This window comes from Chlamydotis macqueenii, chromosome 3 (genome assembly GCF_036417535.1).
Source record: "Chlamydotis macqueenii isolate bChlMac1 chromosome 3, bChlMac1.mat, whole genome shotgun sequence".
Taxonomy (NCBI): domain Eukaryota; kingdom Metazoa; phylum Chordata; class Aves; order Otidiformes; family Otididae; genus Chlamydotis; species Chlamydotis macqueenii.
The window spans coordinates 91625991-91644164 of record NC_141558.1 but is presented as its reverse complement, the minus strand read 5'-3'; the positions used below and the strand labels follow the sequence as shown (position 1 = coordinate 91644164).

At 37.1% G+C, this 18174-nt stretch overlaps 1 protein-coding gene across 1 annotated transcript in view; it reads right to left on the bottom strand.

The window, feature by feature from the left end:
• Positions 1 to 18174, bottom strand: part of SMYD3 (SET and MYND domain containing 3) — a 414779-nt gene that overhangs the window by 49070 nt on the left and 347535 nt on the right. The window contains exon 9 of the mRNA XM_086744446.1: positions 2568 to 2655. Within this exon, the coding sequence (XP_086600572.1) occupies positions 2568 to 2655 (88 nt within the window). The remainder of the gene's footprint in view (positions 1 to 2567; positions 2656 to 18174) is intronic.

Sequence of the window (18174 nt, the reverse complement as noted above, 5' to 3'; positions counted from 1 at the left end):
ACCAAAAAGATACCATGCACATCAATATGAACAAATTGAATTAAAAAAAAAATAGACCTAGAGTAAGAGAAGTAATAACATTGTTTGTATCACAGTCCTTTCTATACAATCAACTCAAGGAAGTTCAGCAGTTATTTTCACAACGTTACTGAAAATACTATTGACCACAATCCAGCAGTGGATTTAACTGTACAGTGATAACCCTGGGATGAAGTAATTAGCTTGGGAATATTTACATACTTAAATTTAAGAATGTGACCACTATGTGGCTGGGCCAGGATTTATTGCATGGTTGTTACAAGGCTAAACTAATTATTTGTGAATTGCTCTCATGCCCTTGGATTGAAAGAACCGTATAAGGGAAGGAATGTGTTATTATAAAATTGCACCTTAACCTTTATATCTCTGGCAAACATCCATGTATTCTTTACAACTGATTAAGGACAGACAAAGAGAAGAAGGAGGGACATTATTTCCAGTTGATACAATTTTTGTAGAAAGTACAAAGCACTGACATTCTTGAAAGATTACCGTTTTAGCTGATGCACAGCATTAGTCTGTCTGTTTTTACTTTTCATTATACTGCTTTGTTCACCAACTACCATCTAATAGCACATGTGCTATATTGGAAAACCTGTTGGGACCAAGTTTTCGGGTATGTAAACTGCAAACTAGGAAATGCGCTATCAGTTACAACAGGAGAAAAAAAAAAAAGAATCTGGCTGTCCTGTATCTGCCCAAGACTAGAGGAGCAGCCAGTCCTCAAGCAGCTCTGCTACTGTTGTGCGGCCAGAGATGCAGCAGAATCCTCTCCACAATAGTCCCCTTGCACTGCGCTTTAGCATCTCAATTTGTGTGCTTAAATTGCAATTTGGGTCTGAGACACTCACACGTATTGTTTCAAGTTCTCTAACTGTAGATTTAGCATTACAACATTATATCAGTTATAATCAGTAGCTCAGGATTTGGAAGTCACTAACTTTCTCAACTGTAGCAAGTGTTGGTTTAATTTGCGAAAAAAATTACATTTGCAGAAACTGATGTCTATGTGCCTCAGTCAGCAAGGAAGGTTTTCTATTCATTCTGGGCAAGAGAACAAATGTCAAGCCCCCTATTAAGGTACCAAACTCGCCACTGCATGGCAGTTAGCACTGGTATTGCGGGGCAATAGAAGGAAAGATGACACATTTCAAATAGACCATGTCTGAGAATGGAAGCTGAACAGACAAGGACATATTTTTTTGCAACCAGTCCTGATACCTTTTACTACAATATGCTTGATTCATTTTTAAATTTTAAAATCAGTAATCTTAGTTAAAGACCCTAGCAAAATTCTGTATGTGCAATTTCTCCTTCAATTAAATACAGGAATGTTAAATAGGACCTGTATTCTGGCTCCATACTTTTGTTATAAAAATGATTGCAACTACATGTTGCGTATCTACAATTTAACTTCCAGGTTAAAACATGGGCCCTGAAGTATAACTGAATGCTTGAAAATCTAGTTCAGTATTGTCTGTCTCAATCCAGGGACTACAGAGGAACTTAAGGCAGATCAGAAATTATATGAAAATTAAAGTTAGATGAGAGGAGTGTTTCCCTTTTGGTACCAAATGAATCTCTCTGGATTTGAAAGAAACAAACCCAGTTGTTTGGGTTTGGGGCGTTTGGGTGGTTTTTGTTAGGATAAAAAATGTGATCATTTGTCTCCAGCCTGGAATATCACTACACAAACTTGTTTTTCATGCTGATGAAAAGGAGTACTGGAAGATTTAATTCTCTCTAGCTCCAGAGAAAGCCCATGTTTCTGAAAACAGTAAGGCATCTTGCTACAACAGGCCAAATTAAGTCAGTGAGATTCCACTGAATAGACTAAGATGAGAGAGGAATCAATACACGCACAGTCTTCTAGTAAAAAATTTCCACATCTCTTCCACTCATCTTTTCTTGGTTGATGCTGTTCACTAGTTTTTAAAGTTGGATTGAATATCTATATGATGGCTATTAGGCTCCAGTTCTGTTTATTAGTGCAAGATAATCTCATTTAATCTGCTTCATTATCAATTATTATAATATATTATTATGACTTATTATAATGATTCTATAATATTTACAGTGAACCTGACAGTGATTATGTCCTTGTTATTGTCATTATTGTCATTGTCAAAGCATGAAAATGTGGAAATGTTCACAATGGGAGTAACGGGACTAAGAATTTAACAACTTTTCAGATTAAGCTTTATTTCATTTAGAAGTGGATTTCTATGAAGTGGTGGGCTGTGATGGCAGAAGTCTAAAACTGAGTCAAATTTCCCTTCACATCCTAGGTACCTGCTATTGTGCCATGAAGCAGTTCCATTCCAAGTAATCAGAGACTCTATTATTACTAATACAATTAAGAATATTACATGGTTTAAACACCAAATGAATTAAAAATACATTTTAAAACAACATAAAAATGTAAACTTTTAGGAAATAAATCTCAAAAGATTAACTGCTTACTAAGGTGCTCTCTGGATTGTTTTCACAACTGAATGACAGACTGTAGCCTGTCACTGAAAGGATACCTTCTTTTGATTTTGGATATTTAGTTTCATTTACAGCATCTTTGACTTCTTTCCAGGCATGCTCTTCACCGGCCAATTTCTCAGCATCCTAGTCAATGGAAACAAAAGCATTTGATGAGAAAAACAGTACACTGAGAATATGCAGTAATGATGAAAAACAGGGTAAAAAGTTTACACTGACAAAAGCTACTTGTGGGGATTGTGTCACTATTTTTTGTAAATACACCTAAAAAAATCATTTCACCTAGTACTCTTACTCACCCTTTGTTTGTAAGTAAATTAGATGATATCAAGAAAAATGACTGTGATTAACCAGAAAAGAGAAATAATAGCATGTGATTTTTACTATCAAAATGCATTCAGCAGATCAAATTGTCTCAAAGACCTGTTACCTAGTACTTCACATAACCTCAACCACAATGTAGAAAGGATTTAGCAAATAATTTTCATTAACCATGTGATGATCATAGAGACTTTACAAACAGTGGGAGGCTACCTTCATCCATTACAGTTTTAAGTATGAGCTTACAGGAGAAGTGTACTATTCAGAAAAAGTTGAACTTTTATAACTCATTGCTATTCCTCATTATTTTCTTTTAGAACTCATTGCTATTTCTTCCCTATTCCACTAGATTCCATAAACAGTTATATTTTCCCATCGCTTTGTCAGACAGGAGGCAAAAATTATTAATGGCTACAGCAGTAAGAGAAAGATTTCCTCTTCACTCTCTAGCGGTGCCTACCTGCACCACAGGCAAACCACTTGGAACAAATTTACTAAAGCATCTACAGACAGAGTTAAGGATCTCAAGAGACTTCCAAAAGCATCTAGGTATTCAATTTCCATCACTAAAAGTAATTAAATACCTTTAAAAATCTGGCCTTTAAGACACTGAAGTTCATTATCTCTCTCTCTCTCCTTATAACAGTCCCTGCTACTCGCAGAAGAGTTTTGTAAGCGCAAATACTTTCAGGAATATTTTAAATACCATTCTAAAGAAAACAGCCTTCAACAGGGGTGGAGGCCTGAAGATGAACAGAGAAGGCGTGTGAAAATCTAAGCAAGCACTTTGTAACCAACGGATGCTCATTGGGCATCACAGGAGTACCTCTATTAAAAAGCCTGTCATCTGCATCTGTCTAGAACTGCCTAATTTTCTTATTTCATTGCTCCTTATTTACCATAAAATCAGAGCAGAAAATATTTACAGTGAGTATCAGGACTCACTTTCACATTTGATTTGCAGTTTTGTCTTTCTGCCTGCTCCATAAAACAGCAGACCTCTGTGTATTCCTGGGATGATTAAACCAAGATTAAATCAAGACTGATCTCAGCTGCCCCGTCATTCTGTAGGGCCTTAGAAGGAGGGCAGCCTGACCCCACAGCATTTTGCACATTTTCCCCTACAATCACTCCTCTGATCAAAAAGATCACCTGGAAATAATTTTGTGCACAGCTGAATTTGCCACCAGAAGGCATAAGGTGAATGTTAGGACAAACAAGCTCATACTGGAGAAATTTTATCAGCACAGTTAATGTGTGTACTCAACCCTCTTGCAGCTTCGCAGTAGACTTACACTGAATCTGTTAGCCTCAGTGTAACCCCTACCAGTTTTTATGAGACTACATCAATTTCTGAACTCAGCCTGTTAACCTGTAGTAAACTGTCTCTAAAACATCTTTGCAGATCAAGTGCTGCTCTCTGACTGATCTAAAAGATAAATCTGGACTGTAAGATACTAATAATGATGTTTGTGAGGTTTAAGGAGCTAGCTGAAAAAGAAACATTCTTTTAAGCCATCTTTTCCCACTGGCCCAAGTATAATTCTCAGTATGTCTGTAATGTGCTGCAAGCCTTACAAATAAAACCTCAGAAACACAGGAACTGGGACAGATTCATAAGTGAAGAAAAGAACCAACTCAACAACTCTACCAAGTTGTTACAAGCCAATGACTGGTGCATCATTAGGGCTCACTTTGCACACAGTGGGACTGATGGATGAACCAGGTTGAAGCGTCAATTAACACGGGATTAATCTTTCTTTTGTGCAGTTTTTTGAGTTGCTTTCCATTGTCTTCCTGCATTTCATTAGCAACACAAAGCAGTGCAAGGCTAGGGTTTTCTTTAACCTCTACACTAGTGCATAGGGTTAAGTCATCATTGGCTTCATATCCAGGTAGAGAATAGGAAGTGTCTGTTGGACCCATAATCTCCCAGCCCTCTCTGGATTCATGGTCTTTATCCCTTTTGTAAGAGACTTTAGGACAGAGGGAGCTGGGCGGGATGCCCAGCTCTGGGAAGGATTTAAGTCACAAGTTTCAATGAGATGTTTTCTGTTTTCTCAAGATGAGGCATTTTGGGGATTGGCTTATGTAAGAACAAGCAAAGACCTGGCTAGCTGGGCCTTTCACACCCCTACTGTTCTTCATCAGATTTCCATACACCAAAGAAGACTTGTCCTTGCCTAAACACTCTACTTCAAGGCATGGAGGCTGCTTACAAACAGGCAGCCAAGCAGGGGCTGCAAAACAACCAGGAGGGCTTGTCACTGAGAACACTTCTGCTTTCCAGCCTAATAAGCTTTTTCCAATTTGTTTCTCTCCCTTGGACAATGCCTTGAAAGTCACGGCCATGTGACATGACTAAGCCAGCTAAAAATTCAAAGCTGCCTTGGAGTTGGAATTATGGAAATAATTGAAGTGATTAATAGTTATGCTGAACTGTTTAATTTAATCTAAGAGCATGGCAGTAACAGCTATGGGAGATTTAGCTTTCCACAGAGTAACACCCATTCAAAGCATCTCTTTTCAGAACATGTTCCCAGTCAAACCTCCAGGTGTGCAGAGCTGCCAACAATAAAGATAGACAGGCTTTTTTCATCTGTAGAAAAGGAGAATCCTAGCTGAAGAAAAATAAGACGCTTTTGAAAAAAAAGAAAGAAGAGTATTTTCCTCATTTCTAACATTGACACTAAACATAAGATTTTGTTCTTCTGAACAACTAAATACTTGTGTCCTGGTCTAAAAAATAATTAGATTAGATAATCTAGTCACAAAAACGCATGGCAACCTTATGATGGCTGAAACTGGCATGGTTTACAAGTCAGCTTTCACACATGGAGGTGTGCTGGAGAAAACTGAGAGTAGGAGTGTTGAAGGCTCATGGGGAAAGCAGAAAATACAGCTGCAACACAGGCTTTTCCATGGCAAGAACATAACCTTGCAATGCTCTCAGTAACACAGGTACAATCCACTGAAGGCAAAAGCATCACTGGATGTGCTAGCTGAACCCAGAATCTAGGGCACAAAGAAAGACAAAACTGATCCTATGACTTATTTTGAGCAATTATTACACATGGAAGATGGTTCCATTCTTTCCACTTACTCCAACCACATGCAGGGGAAACTTGTCCATTAAAAGGTGAGTTAAGATGAAACAGCAACATTTCAACTCCATTTCTCCATTCTTCCAATACCCTGGCAGGTGCTACTACTGTTTTCTTTATAAAAACACACCTGGGGATTCATCATCTTAACACTGAAGCTCTTTGGGAATCTCCATGGACCACCTATTCCTGACTGCTTGGACCTGTGCTTCTAATTCTTTAGATAGAACAATTTCCAATTAGATTTGGTTCTTCTAGTAAAACAAGCTATAAGCGAAACTCTTCACACCTGACACTCCTCAAAAGAAGGAACTGCATACCTTCACATCTTCTCAAATTTAGTCAGGGTACATAAAACACAAAGGCTCACCTACATAGTTCAAGTAGACAAAATTCTACCCTTTAAATCCATTTGGCTTTTCAAAATGGGCAAATGTAAAATATTCTGTAAAGCAAAATTTTCCTGCCATAAAGAACCATTTTTCCTTCCCTAAATTCCACAATAATTTTCCTGTATAAAGGATTCAAGAACAAGATTAATGGTTTTAAATATTTGCTTGAACATCATAATTTCTATAGCTTGTAGATCAGAACAACATTACTTATTGTTTTCCTTTCAGAATACTTCCAGCTTTTATATCCAATTATTCTCCAGACTTTTAAATTTGTAGAAACTCATTGCAATCTATGTTTCAGGAGTCTGAGAACAGACATGATCAGCTCTTCCCAGCGCATCCTGTAAATGCTCATAAAACCAGCCTGCGGTACACAATATACCACTAAATGTCAATATTTGCTTTAAATATTACACAGTTTTTCACAGTTTAGGTCCTATTACTGACACTTTAAAAATGAAGCCATGACCACTTATAACAAAGCTATAACAAGAGAGAGAGAAATAAGAAAACCGGAAGAGTATCTGATGAGGATTATAATCTGTTTGCATCGTGATCAAATCTAAAACATTCTGAGGTGCTGGCTTTATTATAAAGATTTATTATAAAAGTGCCATTTCCAGAAACAATTTCATCAGCCACCATAGAAATAAGCATCTGAAATTGTTCACCTGTTCCGTTCCCTCATTTTCCTTTGCTTCCATGTTGTTTGTAAGAATTAGTTCTCTCCCTATCTCTTCAGCTATTCTAGCGTCCTGAACACATCCCATCCTTAACTGAAGTCTCCTTAAAAAGAGCATAATCTTCAAATACAGATATATGTTTCACTTTCCTTCCTGTTGCTTTACACCACTCCTCTTTTCCTAACTACTCTTCTGTTTCTTATACTTCCTAAAAGTGCTCTCTACCTACTAATTTCAAGCATCACTGCTTTTACATGCAATGTTAGCAGTCACTGTTCTTTGCTGTCCCAGCATTTAAAATCCTGAATGATAAAAGATTCCCACACGGACAGCACGTCCTCTCAGAGAAGATACCTCTCTTACCAAAACAAGCACGTGCCAGTCAGTCACCATCATTGTCCCCTCTGCCCAAACACGCTCCCACAACCCCAACATTGCTCATCTGTAATGTACTGCAGCTCCGAAAATCTCTTGAACATCAAAAAGCATGACTAAGGGCTAGTCCTCCTTTCATACTTACTCTACAGTACAGAAATAAGACATGGATTTTCTATCCTCTCCACAAAGTTCATCTTTCTCCTTCTCACAGATGGAGGTAGAGAAATAAGTCAGAGATTTGTGAAAGACAGGAACCACGAAGCACTCCTCGCCTCACTCCACAGAAGGGAGAAGCTGGGACAGGAATGGTAACTCCAAATGGTAACTCCTACACCTCTTTTTCTCCTTCTTAGCCTTCTTCCTATAAGATGTAGGTGCAAGACCATCTTCATTATGTACCTATTACCAGTGTTCAGGTATCCAGTCCCACATAGGCAGAAACAAGTAAAGCTCTGTAGCAGGTATTGGAGTGCGAGGCTGCCCTGAGGGGAATGAAAAACAAGGTCTAAAGTTTTCCATGACCAGTATCTTATCTTCTAAATACACAAATGGAATATGAGACTGTAATGCAAGCACCAGCAAATGTCAGTTTTACAATGGTGAAAGCCTATAAACTATAGTTCAAACAGAAATTAGGCATTTAATATGAAATATCATTGGGTAAGATATTTTTGCAAGACAGAAAAATCATGCTAAATAATCATAATAGTTCCTTCTGGACACTGAATGGTTGACTATATGATGATATAGTCATGTGAGAGAGCAGCATATAATTCAGTTCTTGTTCTCTTTTAGTGGAAGCTTTAATAATATCTTTAAAAAGGAAGTTTTCTGGACCATAGTATTTTAACACCTTAAAAGCTACAGATACCTCAAATATCTGAACATTTCATATCAATTGCTGACCATGGCTTATGATTTGCTTCATTGCTAAAAATTCAAGTGGCAACTACAGATGTGCATCTGACAGAACAATTCTGATGATCTTAAATCAAAATCAAATCAAATAAAATCAAAAGAGGTTTTTTTAGGTTTTGTTTGAAGGAGGCGTCAGAAGAGCTCAGATACATTTAAATTAGAGTATGACATTTTAAAACAGATCTCTGATACATTATGCTCTGAAAGCATAAATAACAATTTCCTACCTCTGTTTCTATTTAAAAGTGCAGGAACCACTGAACGCATGATTCTGGTAAACTCAGTAGCTCATTGTTTTATACTTGGTGGCAAAAGGAAAGCATTAAAAAAGTAGAAGATATTGTAGATCTCCTGAAGCTCCACTTTCAGTAAGATGAAGAAAAATGTTGGTGAGAAAATGTGATATGGAAGCTGCTATACTGCAGCTAAATTGAATTTGTGACTTGAGTGCTTCAGAGCAAACAGGGTACGAGGGCCTGCCGGGCAACCACAGGTGTCTGAAGCTACAGGCTGAGCAAGAGAAAGCACATTTGAGCAGTTTCCCAAAAATCTGATGTCATCTTTTATAAAATATTTTCAGCCTTTCTTACTTCTGTAGACAATTTGTGCTCAACTTTGAAGCCACAGTTGTGTGATGGGACAGCAGTTTGTAATAGAGGACTGTATAGCTGAAGAAAAACGTGTACTTACTGGGAAGCACAGGCTATTGTGAAGCAAACTGTAGTACTAGAGTTTGACTCCATGCTGAAACCTGGGCTGGATTTGTACTTGTATACTAGTTTAAATTTCAACTTAGAATCAAAGACCCCTCATGACTTATTATGAGGGCTGTTGTTTATAGAACCTACAGCTTCAGTTGAGGATTTCAGTGACCTTCACTCTTGTGAACGTACTTTGTTGAGAACTACGAGTATGTGAAATCACCAGTGCAGAGAGCCCTGTCATGATTCAAGGTTTACATGTGATTTCAGATGTTTTGAAAGCTCCTCTGCCGCGCCCCATGAAAAATAATGCCAGCTCCATAAATGCCAGTTCAATTACTCTTTGCAGTCTGCAGAAGCTTGTCCTCACCGGAAGCTGAGCTGTCAAAAGAGACGACCTTCTGTTATCTGTCAATACGGCTCTGAAGAGGGCAGATGGGACATACTGCAATTCCAAAGCTACTTTATCTGCAGATAAAAACAATGTTGTGCTCCCTGTAGGCTACTGGGAGTGGGTGAACCTGACTTCTGAACAAATTGAATTAACACTTTTCATTTTTGAATTCTGAAAGTAAAATAGGACACATAGCAGTTGGAAGCCATATTGCAGCTGTGCAGTGCATTGCTCAGTATTAGGCAGGCTGCACTGCCTCACATAATCGATATCAGCTCTTCATGGATTACTGACTCTGCTATCTGGAAGTGCATAAGTACTGCACAGGCTAGTAATACTCTGAACTGTATAGGTATTAGAAAATTTAACAGTTGTTCACACCGTTCATGTTTAAGTGCTCTACTCAGGCATTCAAATCAAGATGAAAGTTTTTCCAGACCCTGCATACAATTAGTGCAAAAAAGCCAAGCACCTTCATATGCTAGTATGAATAACCTTCCCTTAACATTATCCAATTCAGTTACAACATTACAATATTTACTTGGAAATTTAAAAAGAGGCATCAAAAACAACAGTGGGAAATTTATTAAAAAGAGATACTTTTAATAAAGAGAAAATTAAGATGAGCAAGTCCATTTTAAGAAGCCAGTTTAATTTAGTACAACGAAATGAGACTAAGATAAGTTTATCTTAATAACATTTTAGAGTTAATTAAGTCTTAAAGTTTTGGGTAAGAGAGGAGCAAGCAGATCAACAGTTCTCAGCCCCTCTAGTTGCAAGTCCAGTATCTGTCAGGCTCACAATTCTGCACACCAAAAATAGTAATTGCATCTCTCAGACTCATACTCCACTCTTATCCACTGCAATCCCACTTCAGCTATTAAATTCTGTGATTTTTGAGATACACACATTTTAAAACAGCTTTTTCAAAGATCACTGCATCTGTACATTTTATGTAACAGGGGAAATTTCATAACCGTTTTATAGTGAAGTAAACTGACATAAATAGGGAGTCTTCCTACTGACTCCCCTGCCTATAGATTCAAGGGTCACATTAGCCTTCTTTGCTAGAGGAGAACACAATATTTTCCAGTTCAGTTCAGAAACCCATGCTAAGATTCACCTGACCAAATGTAGACATTTGGGCTACTCTTCTATTTGACAGAGAAAAACACACACTTTCAGGGTGCAATTTGTATTATCCTAAAGCAGGCTTCTAAAATACGTCAGATGAATAACAGTCAAAGTGTGTGCATTTTTCTCTGTTTTATCCATACAGGAAGTCTAGAATAACTAGCTCAGATGCTGACATTTACACTGTATCTGTCTGTGGTTTGGTGAAATAAATCATAGCTGTGGATCTCCATTTCAGATGTGGAACATGTCTTCTACCTTTGCAGTGCTTGTGCATTTTATTTCAATAGGTCTAATTTATCAAGCAATTCCAGTTACTCTATATTATTTACTTGTCCTCATAAATGTTTATTATTCTCTTAGTCTTTGTCATCCACAAATTTTACTGGCAATGATTTTGCAATTACTTCCAATTCATTTGGGGAAATGCTGGGTGCTGTAGAAACAGGGTTATTACGGACACACTCTGAAACTATTTGATAAGCGTTATATATAACTGATGATTACGGTGACTTAATGTTCAAGTATGTTGTCAGAGCAATCTTTAGAGTGTATACATATTTAGAGTATATATGTATAAATTCCCGTAGTAGGAGAAAAGACATCAAAAAAGCTCAAAGCTTTCATTAGTCTTGAACATCACAGCCCAACTGAACTTTTTAAAGACCAATAATGCTCATAGATCAAGGATTATTATTAAAGCTTTTCTGTTTTACATGCACACTTTGTGATAAAAACCTAAGTAGATGACATTACAGACAGTATTTCCTCTCTCAAAAAGCACACAAGGATCCTAGGCTACTTAGCAAGAAAGCAAAATAGTATCTAAAGAGATCTGTCAAAATATAAAACAATACACAGGGCTAAGCAGCTAAACGTCATCATAGCATTTTGCATGGACCTGAAGACTCTTCAAATGAAAGGCACATGTATTGAACACATTCTGAAGCTATTTCAGTATCATGTTGGTCATTCTGGTTGCTGACCAAAACATTTCCCATACTTATTTTTAAACTAGGTCCCTTAAATACTACTACTCTTTTTGGTGAAAAAAGGAGTCATAATTACACAAAGGCTATCCCAGTTCTTTTCATTGCCCTTTCTCCATACTGTTTTACAAAATCCTTGTGCCACACAGAGCTTGGGCCTCTGGGGATGACTGGCACTTTGCAGGTCCAAGACCTTAATGTCTACTCCCTGTCAAGACGATGGAAGTTGGGGTTATTCCACGAGCAACAGGACTGAGTTTGTGTCTGTGACAGTGCTGCCTTTATAAACTGCCTTTAAAATTTCAGGAGCTTAGAGCTGACTCCAAAATTCCCATCCAAGCTGCACAGGTTACAAGCTGAAATAGAAATGGATTGGACCATGGGAAGAGCAATAAATAGAAGTGCACTACTTAACCAACTTATAAAAGCCAGAGGATGGGAGGAAGGGAGGAAAAGCAAAGGAAAGTATTTACAGCTTAGCATCAGAGAAACAGAGCCTTATGCCAGACCAGCCAAAAATTCTTGGCACGTTTGTAATTCCATTGTAATTTCCAGCATCAGTTCAAAAAGCCCCTGTGGGTAATTTGGTTACCTGAGGAAAGATATTATTCAGCCTAATCCCCAGCAACTGTAAGGCTGCTATTTCAGACTGTCTTAGACATTACACATTTGTTAAGGCAATCTCTAGGTCTATTTTACCAATCAAACCGAGAGTTATAAGGCAAACCTGATTTATTCCTTAATTCTGCAACATGTGGAGCCACAGAGTGCCAATGAGGACATTTACTGGCTCAAAAGAGATACAGAATATTTAGGTATTCACAATACATAATCCAATCCACATTCATCAGTGCATTGAAATATGTACTTAAGTTTAAATGCATGCAAAAATCCCATTAAAGTTAGTATTTATGTGAATGACTAAACACTTCACTAAGTAGAGATATAGTGATTTGTGTATCAAAGTTCAATTTCTGCTTCAGTGATTTAAAGAATTTGTGCCCATTGAATTATTGGTTCTAACTGAAGATACACTGACAGGAAGTTAGGTTTTATTTCGAACACTAAGATCAAAACAATTTAATAACTTAATGCATGATATATCACACACTAAAATACTATCTATAGTAATTATATTTTTAAATGTATACTGCAATATGAAACCACCAATTTGCTGCAGCACACGTTTTCTGAATAAATGGGTATGAAACACAGGGAGTTTAGGGTTTAAAAAGGCACATACAACTTGGTTCAGATCATACACAGTTGATCAATCTATATCTTAACATATTTCACAGATCTTAAAAGTGAAAGTGGCCATTCCTAGAGCGGTGATAAAAATTGACTGCCTAACTCACTAGCACGTTACTTGAATATTCAGTGTCAATACTCAAATCCACATTGACCATTCTCCAAGTTTTTTAAAGTCATGAATGAAAAAAAAGGTTATTTTGTACAACTGCAGGCCTTAAGAGAGCACATTATCTGGAATTTCCCCCTCTAGAATTTTGCTAATAAATTTGATCATTCCCTACCTGAATATTACTTTCCTACAATAAAAGGAGACATATGCAAATATCTTTAAAAGATGTTGTGCAGTGTTTTAGTCATTTCAAGAACTTCTACTCTGGAGAATTACAATTAAATATCCTCTAACTAACACCAACTTAAAACAGTAGACGTTCTTCCAGTCTTTAAGGGAAGCAGCTAGAAACACTCCATAAGGCAAATGAGTGCTTGAAACAAACTGTTTCCATTATCTAATACTCTGTTATTCTCATTCACTAATAGAGTTTAGTTATTGTCACAAGAACCAGGAAAATGGCCACATCCTGGAGAGTGAAAAGTACATTCTCTAAAATGTCATAATGTCATGGAAACTATTATAATGCCTTTGAATATTTCTCAGGGCCTTTATTTACTGTTTGAATAGCTATCATGTAGCTAGTTCCTGTTGACTGCCATTGTTAGAAATTTTTATGTGCCTCAGCAATCAATGGTGATCAGCCAAGGTGTTTCAAAGCAAGAAGAGGTAGCCTAGATTACAAAATGTGTACTGAAAGTTAGACATCTTGACTCACATGTGAAGACCTGTTTATGGGACCTGCTGGAACAACATAACTTGGTGATACATAATCTGTACTGGATTTCCAATTTTCCAAAACAGTTCACAGTACTAGTAATATATATCTCTGCCTCCTGATAAGTACCCTCCACTAGATATTTCACTCATCGCTCAAAAAATAGATACACTGTTCTCCAAAAATATTTTTCCCAGTCAGATGCATGAGTGTCACCCCTCTGTAAAGCATGCTATCTCAACCCCCACTTTTAAAAATTTCTTTTGCATGTGAGGGTTTGGAGTACGAGAGAAGCAGGTCACTTTGCATGGATCCCCACCTTCTTTAACTAGGCACAATGTACAAGTAAAAACTTCACAGTATCTTTCTCCTCTGTACCAAATATCTATAGATTCAAACTAGTATATTATTAGGCAGCAGCTGAAATAATCTCAAAACAGCTTTCAAAGCTCAGGAGGACTCTTTGTGCATGGGAATGATGCAAACTTGAAGTTGTACACCAGAAATATTTTGAGAGTAAAATTTAGTTGTCTAGATATTGCTAAAAGAAGTGCAGAAACTTTAATTTATATCCAACACTTGTCAGCACTGACTAAGACAAAGATTAATGCATTAACTTTTCTAAAGCAATATGATGCAGCAACACATTTTCCTTAATGACTGTGGTTAGGTAAATCTTGGGCTGAGTTGTGACACACTGATTTACTACACTCCCCAATTCAAATCATTGTTTTCAGTGTAACCAACAGCTTTCATACAATTCACTGAGCAATCTTGTGAAAAATAGCAGGGCATCCAGCAATGGGTCAACAAATTACACAGTCCTCTGTTGTAACTCACATGGCTAGAGCAAATTCAGCCTTTTCAAAGCCTGCTGCCTTCTAGTTCCTATTCACATCTAAAAATAAAGCTCACAAATGCCAAATTTATAACTATAGCTTCAGTTATTGCATTGTTGTGATATTAATTAAATTATTGGCAATAAATTGATATGGTACATTCCTTACCATAGCAATTTTTCAAGCCAAAGCGTTCAGTCAGCAGTTTTACAGTTTTAAAAGTTATAGACTTCCTTGCTGTTCAGATGAGCTCATTCTTGCTTTAATAGACCTCAGAGGATATTAGTTAAGGACTGGAATTGATTTAGGCACTGATGAGTCTGATAGTGTCTTTCTCAATCTATGGTGCTTCCTACAAATTCAGCCCAAGTCCCAAATTTGAAGCATTACATTGTCAAAAAGAAATTAGAATGAAGTCATGTTACCTTACCACAGGGTCCCAAATCAATCATTCAGTCAATCAATCTTTGAAAAATAAAATTAAAAATAAGATTTGGCTTGCAAAGGGTTTCTAAAAATTTAAAGGCACCTGACAGGAAAGACATCTTTCTTCATTTAAATAAGAAAAGTACAGTAAAAGATGCAATTCCACAATGTGGCATGGGAAATAACAACAATGTGAGCCTTTGTAGCAAGTTTCATACTGAGTTATTCTAAATAATAATTAATCTTTCTAATGTTATTTGCATAGTGGGCATTTCTATATCTATTTTATGGAGGGAGATATGAAACAGAGCTGTATGTTACTTACCAAAGATCACAAAACAAATAGCGGCAAAAGTCAACAACCAACAAAATGTACTGCATGTGTAACACATTGCTCACTAAAAAAGTATAACATCTTTAAAATTTCCTCTGTTCCACACATGAACCTAAGTACACACATATATGTGTACAATATTGCTTTTTCCTTTAAGATCTGTTTTTGTTCAGTGTAAATACATGTCCACTTCATCAGAAAAAGTAATTGCCATGAAAGGGATCACAGAATACACTGTTCCTCCTAGCAGGTAGACAGCTAAGGAGATTGTTTAGTTCATAGATATAACAATGGGGCAGATTACCAGATTAAAATATAGACTAACAGATTAATTTTTTTCCCCAGACTTTTTAAATAACCATTCTTGACCCATATAAAGTCAAACAATGATCTTACTTCAGGGCCCACTGTGCATAAGTCTGCTTTACAAAACCACTCATTATCCCTCTCCTCTAACTGGAATGATCAGAAAACTAGGACAACAGACATAGCAATGAAGCTAATATTTTGTTTAACCAAGCATTTACACCTACTGAATATGCAGTACTTCATTCTAGTGATTTTCAGGCATTGAATAGACAGTAACTGATCTCAGAAAAAAATGTACTCTAAGAAAGGTAAGATTCATTAGAACCATTTTTCAGTTTAGGAAAATAAAACATAACGATGACAAACTGCTCAACATCAGAAAAAAAGTATAGAATATACAATCAAGACGGCTATTAGGAACCAGGAATCTGGAGTATGAAGATAGTAGATTCAGAACCTGAAGAAAAAGACACAGGATGCACTGCTATGAAGGAGCATCATAGGAACCACAGTTGAAAAAAGTTGCTTTTCCAGAGCAAAAAAGGTTCCTCTGGACTAGTTTTGAGCGATGTCTTCAACAAAGAATGAGTTTGGAGATGACAAAAGCTTTTGCTGAAATTACTTGAAGATTGCCTATTGCAAAAAATTTCAGTGAGCCAATAAAATTGTGTGTTATTTCACATTACTCACAAATTTACTGATAAACAGTTGAGTTCTTTTCCATCGTGTTTTCTTCCTCTATGTTGGTGTGATGCAGAATGTCTGTAGACTTTACTGTTGCTATTATTTATAAAACTGGCAGTATCAGAATCATAGCTACACTGTTTTGCAGGTTTTCAGACCGTACAGAGTAAAACCAGTACTCACCCCAAAGAGCTGAAACTCTAGCAGGAGAGAAAACAGTGAAATGGAAAGAACAAAATACACAGCATGCCAGTAAACATTGAAGTCATAATCAGCCCATATATTGTTGATGTCCTAATTTGGGTCTTTAAAGGTAACTGGTAAAATTCATTTCTTGTCAGAAAGGGATTTAGCTTACGTCCACATAACTGATCAGAAAAAGGTATTTCCACTCACCTCCTTTTTCTTTAAAAATCATAGCCCATTAGTTATAACATACACTTGGGAAGACAAAGATCCAAGCTCCTATTTCTGCTTGATTTGGAGAAGGAATCTAGAAAAAAGATACGGTGAATTGTCTGTATCCTAGACTCACCTGAACCTTACCCATTGCCTAAAGCACTGACAGTATCGTGGGGTTCCCTTACTCCACAGCGAGTCCTCTGACACCCTGGATAAAATGCCTTTCTTGCTCTGATGTAGATATTATGTTTTTTCAAAGTGGAAGACCTTCAACAGGAGAGATTTCTGAACCCAGAAACTTGAATTCTTGTCAGTGCAGAAAACTCTGCAATTTAAAGTTGTGGCATCTTTTTCCCTGACTGAAATGGGATCCGAATTAAAATCTATATTTCAAGTAAATGATCTAATTAATTGGATTTTAAAAGACCAGACATTATGCAGAGTAGAAGAGAGAGATTGATAAACAGATGAAGAAAAGGCATACAAAATCTAGATTGTTCTACTGATATTAGAAACCACCTTGACAGGCTGAAACACACAAGACTTTACAGCAATCTTAGTGAAAGAGAATTCAGAGATTCAAGATCAGATTAAAAAAATGACTGGCTTCAATATCTTTTTAGAAAAAAAGTTGTGAACTAGTGTACCCAAAAATACTGCAGGAAAAGATGTTTGGAAAAATTGTCTGATCTAGTCTTAAATTACTGCTGTTTCTCTCATCATATTCTAACTTCTATATGTTTATTTTGGAGTGTTAACCCAGAATGATAATTTTCTTATTTCTGTTCATCATTCAGCAGAGACCAAATAGTGACTGCTGTAGGAATGACACCATCTAAAAAAAAAAGAAGTCATAACAGTAATTACCAGTTCCAATGACAGTCCTAAGGAAGCTGGACCTCTGGAAAGGGGGAACACTGCTAGCCTGGCACTTCAGTGTCGCTGCTACAGCCTGAAAGAGCAATGAGAGCAGACTCCCTTCCCTGGCAAAAAAAAAAAAAAAAAGTGTTTCTGCTTAAAACATCTGCCAGAAGATTTACATTTCCTCTTAGATGGCTGGGTCTGAAAGGAATGAGATTCTGCCCCTCTCAGATGAGCAGATAGCCGGGCTCCCAGAAAAGTCACACTCCAATTCCTATGTCGGCTCCAAATATGAAACTGTTGGACTAAATTGATACAGGTTTCCCTCTTAAGGATCCACTGAACAAGAAAGGAGTCTGGATACAGCTCTGAACTCCTGTTCATTTATGATAACAGCAGTATCTTTTCTGTGACCTCCAAAGACCCAAATGAGCTCCAGCTGATTGCTGCCAAGCCATGACCAGAGCACACTAAGGCAGTCCTGAAGCAATTGGGAGAGGTAAGTTGTCATGGAAAAATGATCACAGGCCATTTGTCACTGTCTGACACTGTCTGTGGGACCGCACTTTGACAGAAAAAAATTAAAATGTTGAAAGATGGAAGAAGCCTCAGAAGTCATGGAAGAAACGCTAAGAAGCTGAAGAGATCATGCCTTTGTTAATGGACAAGAGAGTCCAGAAATTATATAGTAG